Source organism: Trichosurus vulpecula, chromosome 2 (genome assembly GCF_011100635.1).
Source record: "Trichosurus vulpecula isolate mTriVul1 chromosome 2, mTriVul1.pri, whole genome shotgun sequence".
NCBI classification, from domain to species: domain Eukaryota; kingdom Metazoa; phylum Chordata; class Mammalia; order Diprotodontia; family Phalangeridae; genus Trichosurus; species Trichosurus vulpecula.
In genome coordinates, this window is record NC_050574.1 from 36,043,750 (window position 1) to 36,057,197 (window position 13,448).

Here is a 13,448-nt window from a genome sequence, read left to right on the forward strand (position 1 = left end):
AGGTTCTGCATCAAAGTTCATTTTGAAAGGAGATGTCTGTGGTCAGCATTGAGGAGGAAGAAGGAGTGAGGAATGATGGTTCATAGGGTCCACCTTGCCTGTCTTGGGGAAAGCTAGGGAATGAGGGTGGTCCTATCTTCTGGAGGAGAACAAAGAAGAAGAGGGATTTCTCCTTGGGAGAAGTCAGTTGGATTGGGGGTTCACCTGGGGGAAAGGTGGGCGGATGACAGGCCAAACACAGGACAGGACTACAGTAAGCCTGGGGAGAAGCCTCCCCTTAGAGGAACATTGGTAGCTAGGGTACAGGTTAGGGGTAAGCTGAGTTTAGGAGAATGGGGTAGGGGCAAGGTGGGCAGGAGGCACTCACTCGGTGGCCATTGAAGACATAAGCCAAATCATCTGCTCCCAGTTCCACATCTGGCCGCAGCTCTGGACGGGCCCAGCCCACACGCATCTCTCCAGTGGTGACAGCCTCGAACTCAAAATACCAGCGACCACTCTGAACTGCATAGGTGCGTTCTGCACGGAAGATGCGTACTCGGTCCCCACTTGTCTGGCTCTCCACTTGGCCTGGGGGAAGAAAACACCAAGGAGAGAGATGGGTCAGAGGGGACAGAACAGTCAAAGGAACATAATGAGAATGAGGTTTTCTAGGATTTTGGTAACAGGGGTCAAAAAGATCATCAATGAAGAAAGGAGGGGTGACCAATGTCTCACTCCCAACTTGAGGACAAATGGCCAGGGAAGCATAAAGAGTGACAGAGACAGAGACAGGGAGAGAGCTGGAAAGAGAGATAGGGATGGAGGGATAGAGAGAAATAATCACTTGTTGAATTGAATTGGAGATATAAAGGAAGTAGGAATGAGAAAAACAAACAAGAAGAGGGAAAATGAGGATAGGAAGAAAGGGAGGGTAGAAGAGAGAAAGGCAGTTAAAAAGAGAGATGAAGGGATAGAAAAAGAGATGGGAAGGAGAAAGGGAGAGAGAAGACATTGAGGAAATGAAAGAGGGATAAAAAGGAAGAGAAAAGTTGAATCAGAGACCAAAAGAGAGAAAATGAGAGACAGAGAGGTAGAGAGAGAGGGAGAGAGAGAGAGAGAGAGAGAGAGAGAGAAAGAGAGAGAGAAAAAGAGAGAGAGGAAGAAGAAGAAGAAGAAGAGAGAGGGGGAAGAGAGAAGAAGAAGAAGAGGAGGAAGAAGGGAGAAGAGAGAGAGAGAGAAGAGAGAAGAGAGAAAGGGAGGGAGGGAAGGAAGGAGAAAGAAAGAGAGAGAGAGAGTCAGGCAGATAGGGAGGAGAAAAAAAGAGGGGAGAGAAAGATGGATCCTCTTTGGTTTGGTTAAAAAAAGAAACTGGGGTCATTTGCTGTACTCTTGAATCCCCAAAATAAATGAGGGGCAAGAGACCTAAGGTCAAGAGTCACTCACTGGACTCCTGGTCAGGTGGTTCAATGTTGTAGCCATAACCCAAGAGGGTGCGCACAGCTTGACAGAGGCTGTCTCGGTTGCTACGCTTGGTGGCCTCATCCAGGAGGCGGTAGGGGACAAGCCGGGGGTTCCTCCGGGCAGGAATATCTTGGACAGAACTGTAGCTCCAGCCTTGACCCACACGGTCTCTCGCCCACACATTGTGCCCATTCTCAGCCAGCCGGTCAACAAGCGTTGTCTGTGCTGGTGTTAACCGCACATGGCTTAGGTCCAACGGAGCCGGTTTGTACTTATTACTCATCATGTACCTGTGGATGGCAAAAAAGGACTAACCTCTAACCCTTGACCTTCTCTCCCTTGCCTCTGACCCTGTTACTCAAAATAACATAACTCTAAGGGAGTATGCTCCAGACCTGAGCATGTATCTGCTCCATAACATTCCTGACAAGTGGTCTCAACTTAACCTCCTAGGGCAGGCAGCTGATTCCACTTGGGAATGGCTCCAATTGTCAGTCAATAAGCATTGTGAGGAAGCTTTTCCTGACATCAGGTCCACACCTGCCTTGAAGCAACTCCTTCCCCATCCCTCTGAGGCTCCTGGTTCTTCCCCCTTGAGGCCAAATGGAACAAGTCCAGAACCTCTTCCAGGAGTCAACTCTTCAGATACTTGAAGTGGCTCTCATGTCATCTCACCCCTAACCTCTTTTCTAGGCTAAAAATCCTCAGTTCCTTCAACTGATCCTTACATGGCCTATGGTCACTAATTCTCTCACCGTCCTGGTCTCCTTCCTCTGAATGTCCTCCAGGTTTTCATTGGCCTTAAAACGTGCTGTCCAGAATAAAAGATCAGCCTCTAGATGTATCTGGTCTGACTAGGGCCAAGTACACGGTCGCTATCACCTGCCTTAGCCATGGCCTCCTTGAATACAATGGCTTAAGGTTATGATGATGTTCTTGGCTGTCAATGATTGCTGACCAGCTGGCTGACAATATTGCTTCCTCTGGAATCTGGAGTCCACTAATACCCTGTAAGGCTAGTCATGTTTTACCAACCTATCTACACCCGTGCAGTTATGTTTTGGGACCCAGATGGAAGACTTTATATTTCTCTTTTATATTTTATCTTTGTAGATCTGATCATTCTTGACTGCTAAGACATTTGTGGACCCTTGAGCCTCTAAAGCCTTCCCCCTGGCCCTATGATCCCTTGCCTCTGACCTCAACCCTCTTCCTTAGACCCCCTCTACCATTCTTCACCCCAGGCTGCTCCAAACTCACGTCTTGGGGAGTTTCGTCTTCTTGAGGTTCTCCTCAGCCTTCTCATCAGCCATGCCTACATGGCACCCCAAAGCCAGCAGGGTCCTAGAGAGGGAGCAAGGGTCATCCCCGTGCCCATCCCCCAGATCCATACACTTCCCCACTCTACTTTGCCCAAGATCTCTCCCGAAATATCTTGAGTTCTCTCTGAACCAGGCTTTGCCTCTACCTCTGTCAAATCTGTTTTCCTCTTTCCCCATCACTCTCGCTCCCCTCTCCCTTCCCTTTCTTCTCTCACTCTGTCTTTGCCCTATATCTTTGCCTCACAGTCTATTTCTTGGTCTTTCCCTAGCCCCTAGATCTCAGTTTGTCTCTGTTTCCCTTCTTGTCTCTGCTCCTCCTTCTCCTAGTCTGTGCTTTCCCTGGTCTCTCTCTCTCTCTCTCTCTCTCTCTCTCTCTCTCTCTCTCTCTCTCTCTCTCTCTCTCCCTCCCTCCCTCCCTCCCTTCCTCCCTCCATGTCTCTGTTCCCAACTCTGCGCTCCTTACTTGAGTGTCTCCCCTGACATCTGCAGATTGTAGTTTCTTTCAGGCTCTGGGAGGCTGTGAAAGTCCACTAGACATGGATGAAGTCGTTTGTTATCATCCCGCACCTGGTTTGAGGGAGGGAGTGTCATTGGGGCAATGAGAAGTCACTTCCCAGATTTCAATCAGGGTCATATCCCAGATTTCATCCTCCCTTTCCTCCTAGTTTTGATGCTTTTATGTCCATGGGGACATCCTTCTCCCTATGATGGGAAAATCCTCCCTCCTCCCAGGGCCAGTTTAGGTATCTTGGTCCCACTACAGTAAGCCCAACTCACCGGGCCATAGGTCCATCCTTGCTCGATGCGAGTCAGAGCCCAGAGCTCATGGATGTTCTCTGCCAACTTCTCACGGATCCGTTCCAGGTGAGGCGGCAAAACAATCTTTGAGGGAGAAGTGGCCATGTGAAGTTATGGGCCTTCCACTGGTGTGACACTTCACCTACCTCCCCTTGGTGTCAGACTGTCTCCCTAAGACCCTTCTTTTTCCTCTCTCCTAGGGCTTAGGGACCAGATCAACTGTTCCCATTCAACTCTAAACGTTAGTTATGGACTCCCATCAGCCCCCCCCCCACCCCAGCTACTCATCTTCTCCTTCTTACCCACTCCAAGATCAATGGGGATTTCTTTTAAGTATTCTATTTCCTGCTAATTCTATTTCTGTTAATCTGGGAGATTGATATTTTTGTAAATATTCACTCATTTCACTTAGATTGTCAGTTTTACCAGCTTACAATTGGGCAAAATAATTGCTTAAATTATTGCTAATTTAATAATTTCTAATTCTAATAGTTGCTTTAATTTCATCTTCATTGATGGTGCAGTCATCCTTTTCATTTTTGATACTGCTATAATTTTATGATCAACTTTCTTTTAAATCAAATTAACCAATGGTATTTTTCCATAAAACCAGCTCCTAATTTTATTTGTTAGTTCAATGATCTTTTTACTTTCAATTTTATTCATCTCTCCTTTGATTTTTCAGCATTTCCATTTTGGTGTTCTGTTTTGGTGTTTGGTGTTTGGTTTCCATAACCGGGGATTTTTCATTTGTTCTTTTTCTAGTTTTTTTAGTTGCATGCCTAATTCATTGATCTGCTCTTTCTTTTATTGATGTATGCCTTTACAGATACAATTTCCCCCCTCAGTACTTCTTTGGCTGCATCCCACAAATTTTAGTATGTTGTCTCATTGTTGTAATTCTTCTTAGTGAAATTACTGATTTTTTCCTGATTTGTTCTTTGACCCACTCATTCTTTAGAATTAGGTTAATTACTTTCCAATTAATTTTTAATCTATTCTTCCACAGCCCTTTATTGAATGTAATTTTTATTGTATAATGCACATTGCATTATCGTCTGAAAAGGGTGCATTTAGTATTTCTGCTTTTCTGCATTTGGTTGTGAAGTTTTTATGCCTGAATACATTGTCAATTTTTCTGAAGGTACCATGTACAGCTGAAAAAAAAGTACACTCCTTTCTATTTCCATTCAATTTTCTCCAGAGGTATATTATATCTAACTTTTCTAAGATTCTATTTAGCTCCTTAACTTCTTTCTTATTTATTTATTTATCTTACTTATTAAGTAGAGGTCCCCTGATCAGTGGGGATTTCTGAAGATCTTTGTCTCTAGCAAGGGAAGATCAATGGACAGGGTATGAATAAAAGACCATAAAACTTAGACCTGGAATGAGCTTTACAGAGCATCTAGTTTGACCCCTTTGTTTTATAGAGGAGGATACTAAGACCCCAAAGAGCACAAGTCCTCCTAACTCTAAAGGACCCAACTATAGGGTCTTTGGTCCTTAATCTGTGCTGTTGCTACAACTCCCTTCCCTGGCAGGACAAGGAAGGAGATGAATGAGTTACTAAGAATCGATATTGTACTATAGGAACAGAGATTTAGAGCAGGGAGGGAACTTGGAGGTCAGCCATTTCAATGGTTTCATTTTACACCTCAGGAAACCGAGTCCCATGGAGGTGACCTGATTTGCCCAAGGCCTGGGCAGATTGTGGGGCTGAGTCTTCACTTGGTACTCACAGCCCACAAGCTCCTAGCCCTACCTTCCCAAATTTCTTAAGTCTTCATTCATCTCTTTTACCTCTTCTACCAGGTGACCTGCTGCCCCTTCCCCATTCAATTCAGTTTAATAAGCACTAATTAAGGCACCTACTATGCCCCCAGACATTGTGCTAGATGTTGGGACACAAAGACAACAAAAATGAAGCATCCCTGCCCTCTATAAGCTTCTACTCTACTGTGATATTATTTGGATGATGTTCGTAGACTGGGTCTCCCCTTGCTATTCTCTTCCTCACACTGCCTCCTGCCCCACTGCCCCCTCAACCTTACTGCTCCTGCAGTTTACCTGGACGGTGTCCACAGGGCAAGGCACGAAGTCGGTGTGGGACAGGCAGCAGGTAGGTCCCACGAGGTGAGGCCCATGGGCTCCTTCCCGACGGTACTCTTTAATGGGCTCCAGCCGGAGGCGCTCTCGGGGCAGGAGAGCCTCATGGCATGGGGCATAACCCGGTGGAGGGAGGAATTTGAAATCTCCATGGCGACCTCCCAGGAGAAACCGTACCCTAGGTAGGAGCAGAAGGAAGAGGGAGGAGGAGGATACAGGGGTCACAGGATACCTTGAAAGAAGTGTCTAAGGTGGGATAGTGGTGATGGTGGTGGGGGGGCTGGAAAGGGATCCTGGGAGATAACAGTCATAGCTCCCATTTCCCAAGCATGAAGGTTTACCGAGTCTTCCTCAAAGCAACCGTGGATGGTAGGAATATTCTTTATGTCACTTTGTAGGGGAGGAAAATAAGGCCCAGAAAAGTGACTTTCCTGCCACACAGCTAATTGATGTCAGAGCTAGAATTCAAACCCAAGTCTAGTGACTCAAGGGCTAGAACTCTGCCCCTGTATCATGAAGTGGTGAGAGAATAGAAATAGTGCCCTTATAATCTCACCAAAGAGATATGAGAAAGGGCCCTCTCCCTGCTTCTTTGCAGGGACAGCAGGGACTGTGGTGTGGAATGCTGAACATTACATCAGGTTTGATTAAGTTTTTTGAATTGCTTCCCCCCTTCTCCATTTTTATTCCTTTGAAGGGCAGCTCTCTGGGAAGTGGAGCAGAGTGATACATTAGGGAATATAGATGATATAAAAGTCAAAGATAATCAACAAAAATGCTTATTTTTTAAAGAAAGAAGCACTGCTGGACTTGGAGCGCCAGTGTTTGGTTGAGTTGTTTTCAGTTGTGTCTGGTTCTCTGTGACCCCATTTGGGGTTTTCTTGGCAGAGATAGTAGAGTGGTTTGCCATTTCCTTCCCCAGCTCATTTTACAGATGAGGACACTGAGGCAAACAGGGTTAAGTGACTTGCCCAGGGTCACACAGCTAGGGAGTGTCTGAGGCCAGATTTGAATTCAGGAAGATATGTTCATCTTCTCCTGACTTCAGACCTGCAGGATACTCTATGCACTGTGGCACCACCTAGCTGTTCTGGAGTACCAGTACCTGAGTTCAAATCCTTTACCGTTTCTTACTTATGTGACTTTACCCCCTGGGCCCTGGGGGCCCACAGACTTAGGAAGCCTTGGGGGGTGGAGAAGAAAGCTTATGGGAAGAGAGGAAGGGGAAGAGGAAAGGGAAATGGACAGCAATGGGAGAGAGGGAAGGGGTGGAGCAGGAGCAGCAGGTGGGACCTTCTTACCGAACACCAGCTGAGAAGCTGACCACAGGGAAGAAGAGCCCATCCAGGTTGAAGGCCTCAAAGACGCCTTGCACAGGGCAGCCATTGATTCGGAATGAGATAGATGGGACACTCAGGTCTAGGCAACAGCTAACCACATCTTCTGCAGCCAGGAGGTGCTGGCCTGGGGAGGCCACTGGCCGGGCAACCCGCCCTGCAATTGGGGGTCATGGGGGTCACAGAGGTGGCACAGGCAGTGGGGCCCCCAGGAGATATGGGGCTCAGAGGCTCTAGGCAATAGGGCTTGGAAGTCTCTAGGGGTCCAAATGTGGGGAAATCAGATCAGGGACCCTAGAAAATGTGAGAGTCAGAAAGAAAGGATTCTGGGCATAAGAGGTCAGAGGCCAGAAGTCATAGAAGATGAGATTCAGAACCTGGGGATCTCCTATAATTGAGGCCAGACTTAGAGGGTCCTTATAAAGTCTTTATAAGGTCCTTAGAGATTGGTATCAGAGATCAGCAATTCTAGGACATTAAGGTTTGGTGAATGGAGTTGGGTCCTGGAAGTAGGTTGAGGTTCCCCAGGGATCAGTGTACAGGGAGGTCAGAGTGCAGTACCAGACCAGAGATGCAGTCCATCAAAGCCATAGGAGTAGAGGTCATCTCCAACGCCATTGCCGCCCCAGCCTTCCCCACCTCCAGGGTAGGGGCTGTATCCCTCAGTGAGGGCCCAGCCCACCCTCAGGTGTGTGGCTTGGGCAGTCAGGAAAGGTTCCACCGAGTCCACCATGACTTCAAAGTACCACTTCCCATATTGTGTGGTCCCCTCGGCCCGGCCCACAAAGATATTGGGGCGTATGCTGGGGAGAGAGGTGTAGAGAATGAGACATAGAAGCAGACCAATAGAGCCAGGAGAGATATAGAGGGAGACAGAGATAGACAATGGAGATAGGAGAGATCTAAAGGGAAGATGACATAGGAAATAGAAAGGGAGGGAGGAAGACTTGGGCAAGAGATAGAAGAGGGAGAGACATGAGGAGACAGAGAAAAAACAGAGATGCAAAGTATACAGGAAAATAACAAAGAGAAAGAGACAGAGGAGATATATGGAGGGAAGGAGACATAGAGGAAAGATACAGGGCACTGGGGAAGTAATAGGGGAAAATGTGGAGAGAGAGACACGAGAAGGAGAGACAGGGAGAGATAAAGGGAAGAGGTAGATGAGAGAAGAAACTATATGTAAGGCAAGCTTAAAGGAACATGAGAAAGGAACAGAGAAGAGACAGAAAAAGGAGATGTAGATAGAATGGAGGATATGGTGACTTGAGGAGTGTTGGGGACCCCAGGTTTGAATTTGGGTTCACAGGGATTAGGTTTGATAGGGGGTCTCTAAGATCAGGGATTGGACCTCACCCTGCTGACATAATAGCTAGGGTGGTCTTAGGGGGTCAGAGTCAGGCTCAGACCTGGTGACATAGTTAATTAGGTTGGTCTGCAGTAGGAGCTCACGCCCTGGAAGGAGATTCTCAGTGATGAGGACCTGGTTGGAGCGGACAGCGACGCCATTACACACGCACAGAGAGCACAACACATCCAGAACCTGGGTGGAGAAGGTGGGGGGGGGCGGGGTTAGAGGCCAGAATATAGGGCCAAAGATCAGGTTCTAGGGAGAGGAACAGGTTCAGGGATCATGGTATGGGAGTGGGTTGGGTCATGGTTTGGGAAGCAGGGTCAGAGATTAGAGGAGAAGAGGCATTGGGGCGAAGGGTCAGGGTCAGAGGTTGGAATGCAGACCTTGTGGTTCCGGCCATGCTTGTCCAACAGGGAAATGATAGATTTGATGTGATTCTCCTGAATGATGTTAAGTACTTCTGGACTCTCGATCAGCACACAATAAAGGACCTCCAGGATTCCTGAAGCGATGGCAGGCAGGGCAGGGGCTCCAGCACTGCCTGTCACTGTCTTTCCCACCCTCTCTCCCTTTGCCTCTGCCTCATTTCAGGACCCCCTCTGTCTCTCCCTTTATTCATGTCCCTCATTCTCCTGCTTGCTACCAATGACCTTGGGCAGGTTATTTGTCCTCTCTGGACCCATCTGTAACATGAAAGGGCTGGACTAGATGGCCTCACATCCATTCCAGCTCTTAACTCCTTTGTCTCAGTCTCCCTCTATGACTCTGTCTTTTATTCTGTATCTCTCTGGATCTCTCTGAGTTTCCTTGAGTGTCTGTCTCTGACTCACTATGGGTCTCCTGCTTGAATCTGACCCTCCCCCTTGTCTGTTTCCCCTGGGGTTCCCATACCAGAAGAGGCCTCCAGTCGATCCAACTTGCTGACGAGCCAGTCGAGGTTGTGGGAGAAGAGGGCACAGTTGGTACGGTTCCCCCGAATCAAAGAGGCTGAGGGTGGGGAGAGTCAGAGGTTGGGATGCTCCAAAATCAGAGGCTTCTCTGATGTCACATGGGACTGTAGGATCGTGGGTGTCCCAGGCCTTAGGGGATGGGGACTTGGAGTGAGGGTCAGAGATAGAGGAGAGAAACTGAGGGAGCTGAGAAGCAGGGAGCCTAGGACTGTGTGACTTCAGGTGGGGCTTCTTACCCAAAAGCTCATAGAGTAAATTCACAATCTCTTTCCAAGACTCAGCTGCCTCTTCTCCTGCAAACTCAGCAAAGTGGGCAGCGGTGGAGTAGACGTTGAGACGGTCGATACAGTTCAGAACCAAGGACAGCATTCCCTGAAAAGGGTAAGGGTAGGAGACAGATGGAGCCTAGCAAGAGGGTCCCTTCTCCCCTTTATTCTGCCTACCCTCTATTTTCTCCTCTCCTCCTCATTCATTCCCAAGATGTCAGAAGGGAGACCAATCAAGTCCATTCCCATTTTAGAGAAAGAGAGACTGAGTCTCGGAATAGAAAAGAACCTTGCCTGAGAATCCACAGCAAATAGGGGAGAGTATGGGTAGGATTAGAACTCAGGTCTCCTGACTCACCATGGCTCTTTTGAGGGGGCTAGGCTCTAAGATCCTTTCTATTTCTGTCTCAAACTCAACCTGTCTGAAATAGAACTCATCATCTTTGCCCCAAACACATCCCTCCTCCAGACTTCCCTATTCCTGATGATGCACCACCATTTCCTCCAGCTCACAGCCTCAGAATCATCCTCATTCTCCTTCGCAGGCCATATCCAATAAGCTACTAATCTTGTTATATGTTTCTCCCATCTGTTCCCTTCTCTCCCCTCAGGCCAGGCCCTCCTCATCTCTCATTTAGCCTACTGTAACAGCCTCTTGACTGGTCTGTCTGCCTCAAGTCTCCCCCCACCCTCCAATCCATTCTCCTTCCTACAGTACAAGTCTGACCACGCCACCCCTTCCCTCAAATGTCTGCAGTGGCTCCCTGTTGCTTCTAGGTTACAAAAGCCTTAGCCTACACTTAGAGCCCTCTCTTGCTTGGCTCCCACTTATGTTTCCAGACTTAGATCACTCATTCTACATTCCATCCCATCTCCAGTCTCCCTGTCTTTGCATGGGTTGTGCCTCCAGAAATGCCCTCCTCACCTCTGCCTCTCAGAGGTTTTATTTGGGGCTCAGTTCAGGCATCACTGCTAGGGGAAGCCTCTCTCATCTCCCCTGCCCCAGCTTCCGTAGTCAGTGATCTCTCCTGCCTCAAATGACCTTGGGTTCCCCCACATGTGTATCTGTCATAACCCTCCAGTCAAAGGTAACCTTCAAAAGGCAGAGCCTATTCTGTTGGGGGCTGGTCTTTACAATTCCAGTGCCTAGCAAAGTGCTTGGCATACAGTTTTGTTGTTGTCCAGTTGTTTCTGACTCTTCATGACCCCATTTTGGGGTCTTCTTGGTAAAGATACTGGAATGGTCTGCCATCTTCTTCTCCAGCTCATTTTACAGATGAGGAAATCAAGGCATGCACAGGTTAAGTGACTTGACCAGGGTCACATAGCTAGGAAGTATCTGAGGCTAGACTGGAACTCAGGTCTTCCTCACTGCAAACCCAGCACCATCTATAGCAAAGGTCAGGGGTCATGGTCATAAGGGCTGTAGTTCAGGAGTCATCTGGTGAGATTACAAGGTTATAAACTGGAATGATTGATTTTGTCAAGGGTGGACTTCCTTCTCTCTGGGCCTCAGGCCCTCATCTGTAAAATGGCCCTAGATAATCTCTGAGGGCCCTTCTAGCTCTAAATCCTAAAGGTTTAATTAAAGGCGACAGCTAGCTGAGATAGTGGGTGGAGAGCCGTGGGTGGAGAGCCCCGTTTGGAGTCAGGAAGACCAGAGTTTGAATCCTGCCTCAGACACCGACTAGCTGTGGGACCCTGGGCAAGTCACTTAACCTGTGCATGCCTTGATTCCCTCATCTGTAAAATGAGGACAATCATAGCACCTACTTCCCTGAGTTATTGTGAGGATCAAATGACATAATGCTTGTAAGGTGTTTAGTACAGTGCTGGGCACACAGTAGGTGCTGTAGGATATTAGCTATTATTATTATTAATTATTGTCATACCAAATGTAACCAATTTGCATGAAGCAGCTCCCCCTGCTGGTGCAGCTCCTCAAACTCGGCCCTTTTCCCTTGTGCGCACACAGAGATGCACATGCATGTGGGCACACACATGCATGCACACCCATGCACGCACACACACACATGCACACATACGTGTGCACACAAGTACACACTCACACATGCACACATGAGCATGCACAGCACATACACATATGCACACACACACATGTACACATGCTCATCTGCACACACCTCTTCCTGGAAGAGGCTCTGGCGGTTCCGGAGGCTCCGTAGTTTGCTCTGCTTCTCCTCATGCTGCAGCTCCTCCGAGGGGGGCTCGAAGTAGCCAATGAGGTCCTGCAAGCTCAGGATGACCCCTTCGATGGGCAGTGTCACACCTGGTGCCGGGGCCCCCTTGGGCTTCCCACTCAGACTGTCTAGACCTCTGAAGCCATGAGACCAGGATGAGGGGGTGGGGAGAGATGACAAAGGTCAGGAATTCATAGAGCAGGAAACCAAGAGACCAGAGGTCAAGGGTCATGGTCAGAGGGCCAGGGGCATGCTGGGTCAGCACTGTTGGAGTGACAGAGCTGGGTATGTGACAGGGGCATTGACAAGAGGGATTAACTGGGTCAAAGGTCACAGGTCAGATGTCTGAGGGTGAGTTAAGAGATTGAAGGTCTGGGGTCAAGGTCAAGGAGCTAAGATGAGGGGGCTTGGATTTGAGGTCAGTAGCCAAGAGTGGGAGGTGAGGCAAAGCTTGGGCTAGAGGCCAGGAGCCTGGGCCTTGCAGCTGAGTGGGGTGGAGGCTGGGGCCAGGGGTTACTCACTTGATGAACTGGTTGTACAGCCCAGCTGTGCTGTAGATCATCCGGGCTGCCTGAGACTCCTCCAGCTGGCACCGGCTGAGGGACAGGGCATCATCCATGTGGCCTTCCTGGTGCAGCATGGCCTGGGAGCAGGGGGTTGGGGGGTGAGATCAGAGCCTCCACCCTGACTCTGCTTCCCTCTTAGACCTTCTTACCATCCCTGGGGAGTCTCTCCAGCCATTTCTTTCTCCCCCTTTGTCTCTCATTAACTGTCTCTCTCCCCTTATATGTGTGTTTCTTGGATATTACCATCATAACAGGGGCTATTGCCCGTAGGTTACAAAGCACTTTGCCTGCATTCTCTCCCTCAAACCTTACAATAGCCCTTTGAGATAAGTACTATAGGCATGAGCCCCATTTCACAGATGAGCAAAATGAGGTTCATCTTAGTTAAGTGACAAGCCCATGTGCACACAGGGAGCAATCCTCAGAGACAGGATTCAAACCCAGCTCTCTCTGACTGCAAGTCCAGGGATCTTCCCACTGTACTCTATTGCCTCTGCCTGCCTCTCTCTCTCCTCTCTCCATCTCTCTCTCTCTCTCTCTCTCTCTCTCTCTCTCTCTCTCTCTCTCTCTCTCTCTCCTTCTCTCTGTTTCTCTGTCTCTCACTTCCCTCCTCCCCCTCTCCCTCCTTCTTTCCCTCTGCCTCTCTCTCTTACCTTCTCTGTTACTGTTCTCTTCACCTCTCTTCCCCCCACATTCTACCCCGCAGTCAACTCCCATCTCTCTCCCCAAAGTCTCTCAGAGGGCTTTACCTTCCTCTTCATCAGGCCCAGGCGCAAGGCTTTGGGGTCAGGGGCTGCATACGTAAGCCACAGGCCAGAGGCCACGTGTTGGACAAAGCATAGAGACTCCCCATACTTGATCTCAGGGGGCCCCATCCCTTCCACATCTCGCTTTGGGGCTGTGTCCAGTTTCTCCTGTTGTAAGGGAAGTGGGGAAAGAGAGAGGTGGGGGTCAGGATTTCTCTGAACGGGAGCACACATATCGAGGGACCTAGGCCATGGGCCTGCCTGGGGGGATCCAAGGGGTTTGGCTTGGGGATTCTTGTTCTATGATCTTTCAAATCGCAGATCAGATCTGGGAGGGAACTTTGAGATCATTTCAT

General features: G+C 48.7%; 1 protein-coding gene across 2 annotated transcripts in view; it reads right to left on the reverse strand.

Moving 5' to 3' along the window:
- The window catches only part of RYR1 (ryanodine receptor 1), an 89,891-nt gene that overhangs the window by 66,287 nt on the left and 10,156 nt on the right, over positions 1–13,448 (reverse strand). For both annotated transcript variants that reach the window (XM_036743163.1, XM_036743164.1), the window contains exons 11-25: positions 13,096–13,260; positions 12,302–12,423; positions 11,724–11,916; positions 9,550–9,685; positions 9,255–9,350; positions 8,747–8,865; positions 8,419–8,552; positions 7,571–7,812; positions 6,974–7,166; positions 5,634–5,850; positions 3,543–3,647; positions 3,229–3,332; positions 2,704–2,787; positions 1,426–1,733; positions 368–570 (exon numbers count right to left, since the gene is read on the reverse strand). In XM_036743163.1, the coding sequence (XP_036599058.1) occupies positions 368–570; positions 1,426–1,733; positions 2,704–2,787; positions 3,229–3,332; positions 3,543–3,647; positions 5,634–5,850; positions 6,974–7,166; positions 7,571–7,812; positions 8,419–8,552; positions 8,747–8,865; positions 9,255–9,350; positions 9,550–9,685; positions 11,724–11,916; positions 12,302–12,423; positions 13,096–13,260 (2,421 nt within the window). The remainder of the gene's footprint in view (positions 1–367; positions 571–1,425; positions 1,734–2,703; positions 2,788–3,228; positions 3,333–3,542; positions 3,648–5,633; positions 5,851–6,973; positions 7,167–7,570; positions 7,813–8,418; positions 8,553–8,746; positions 8,866–9,254; positions 9,351–9,549; positions 9,686–11,723; positions 11,917–12,301; positions 12,424–13,095; positions 13,261–13,448) is intronic.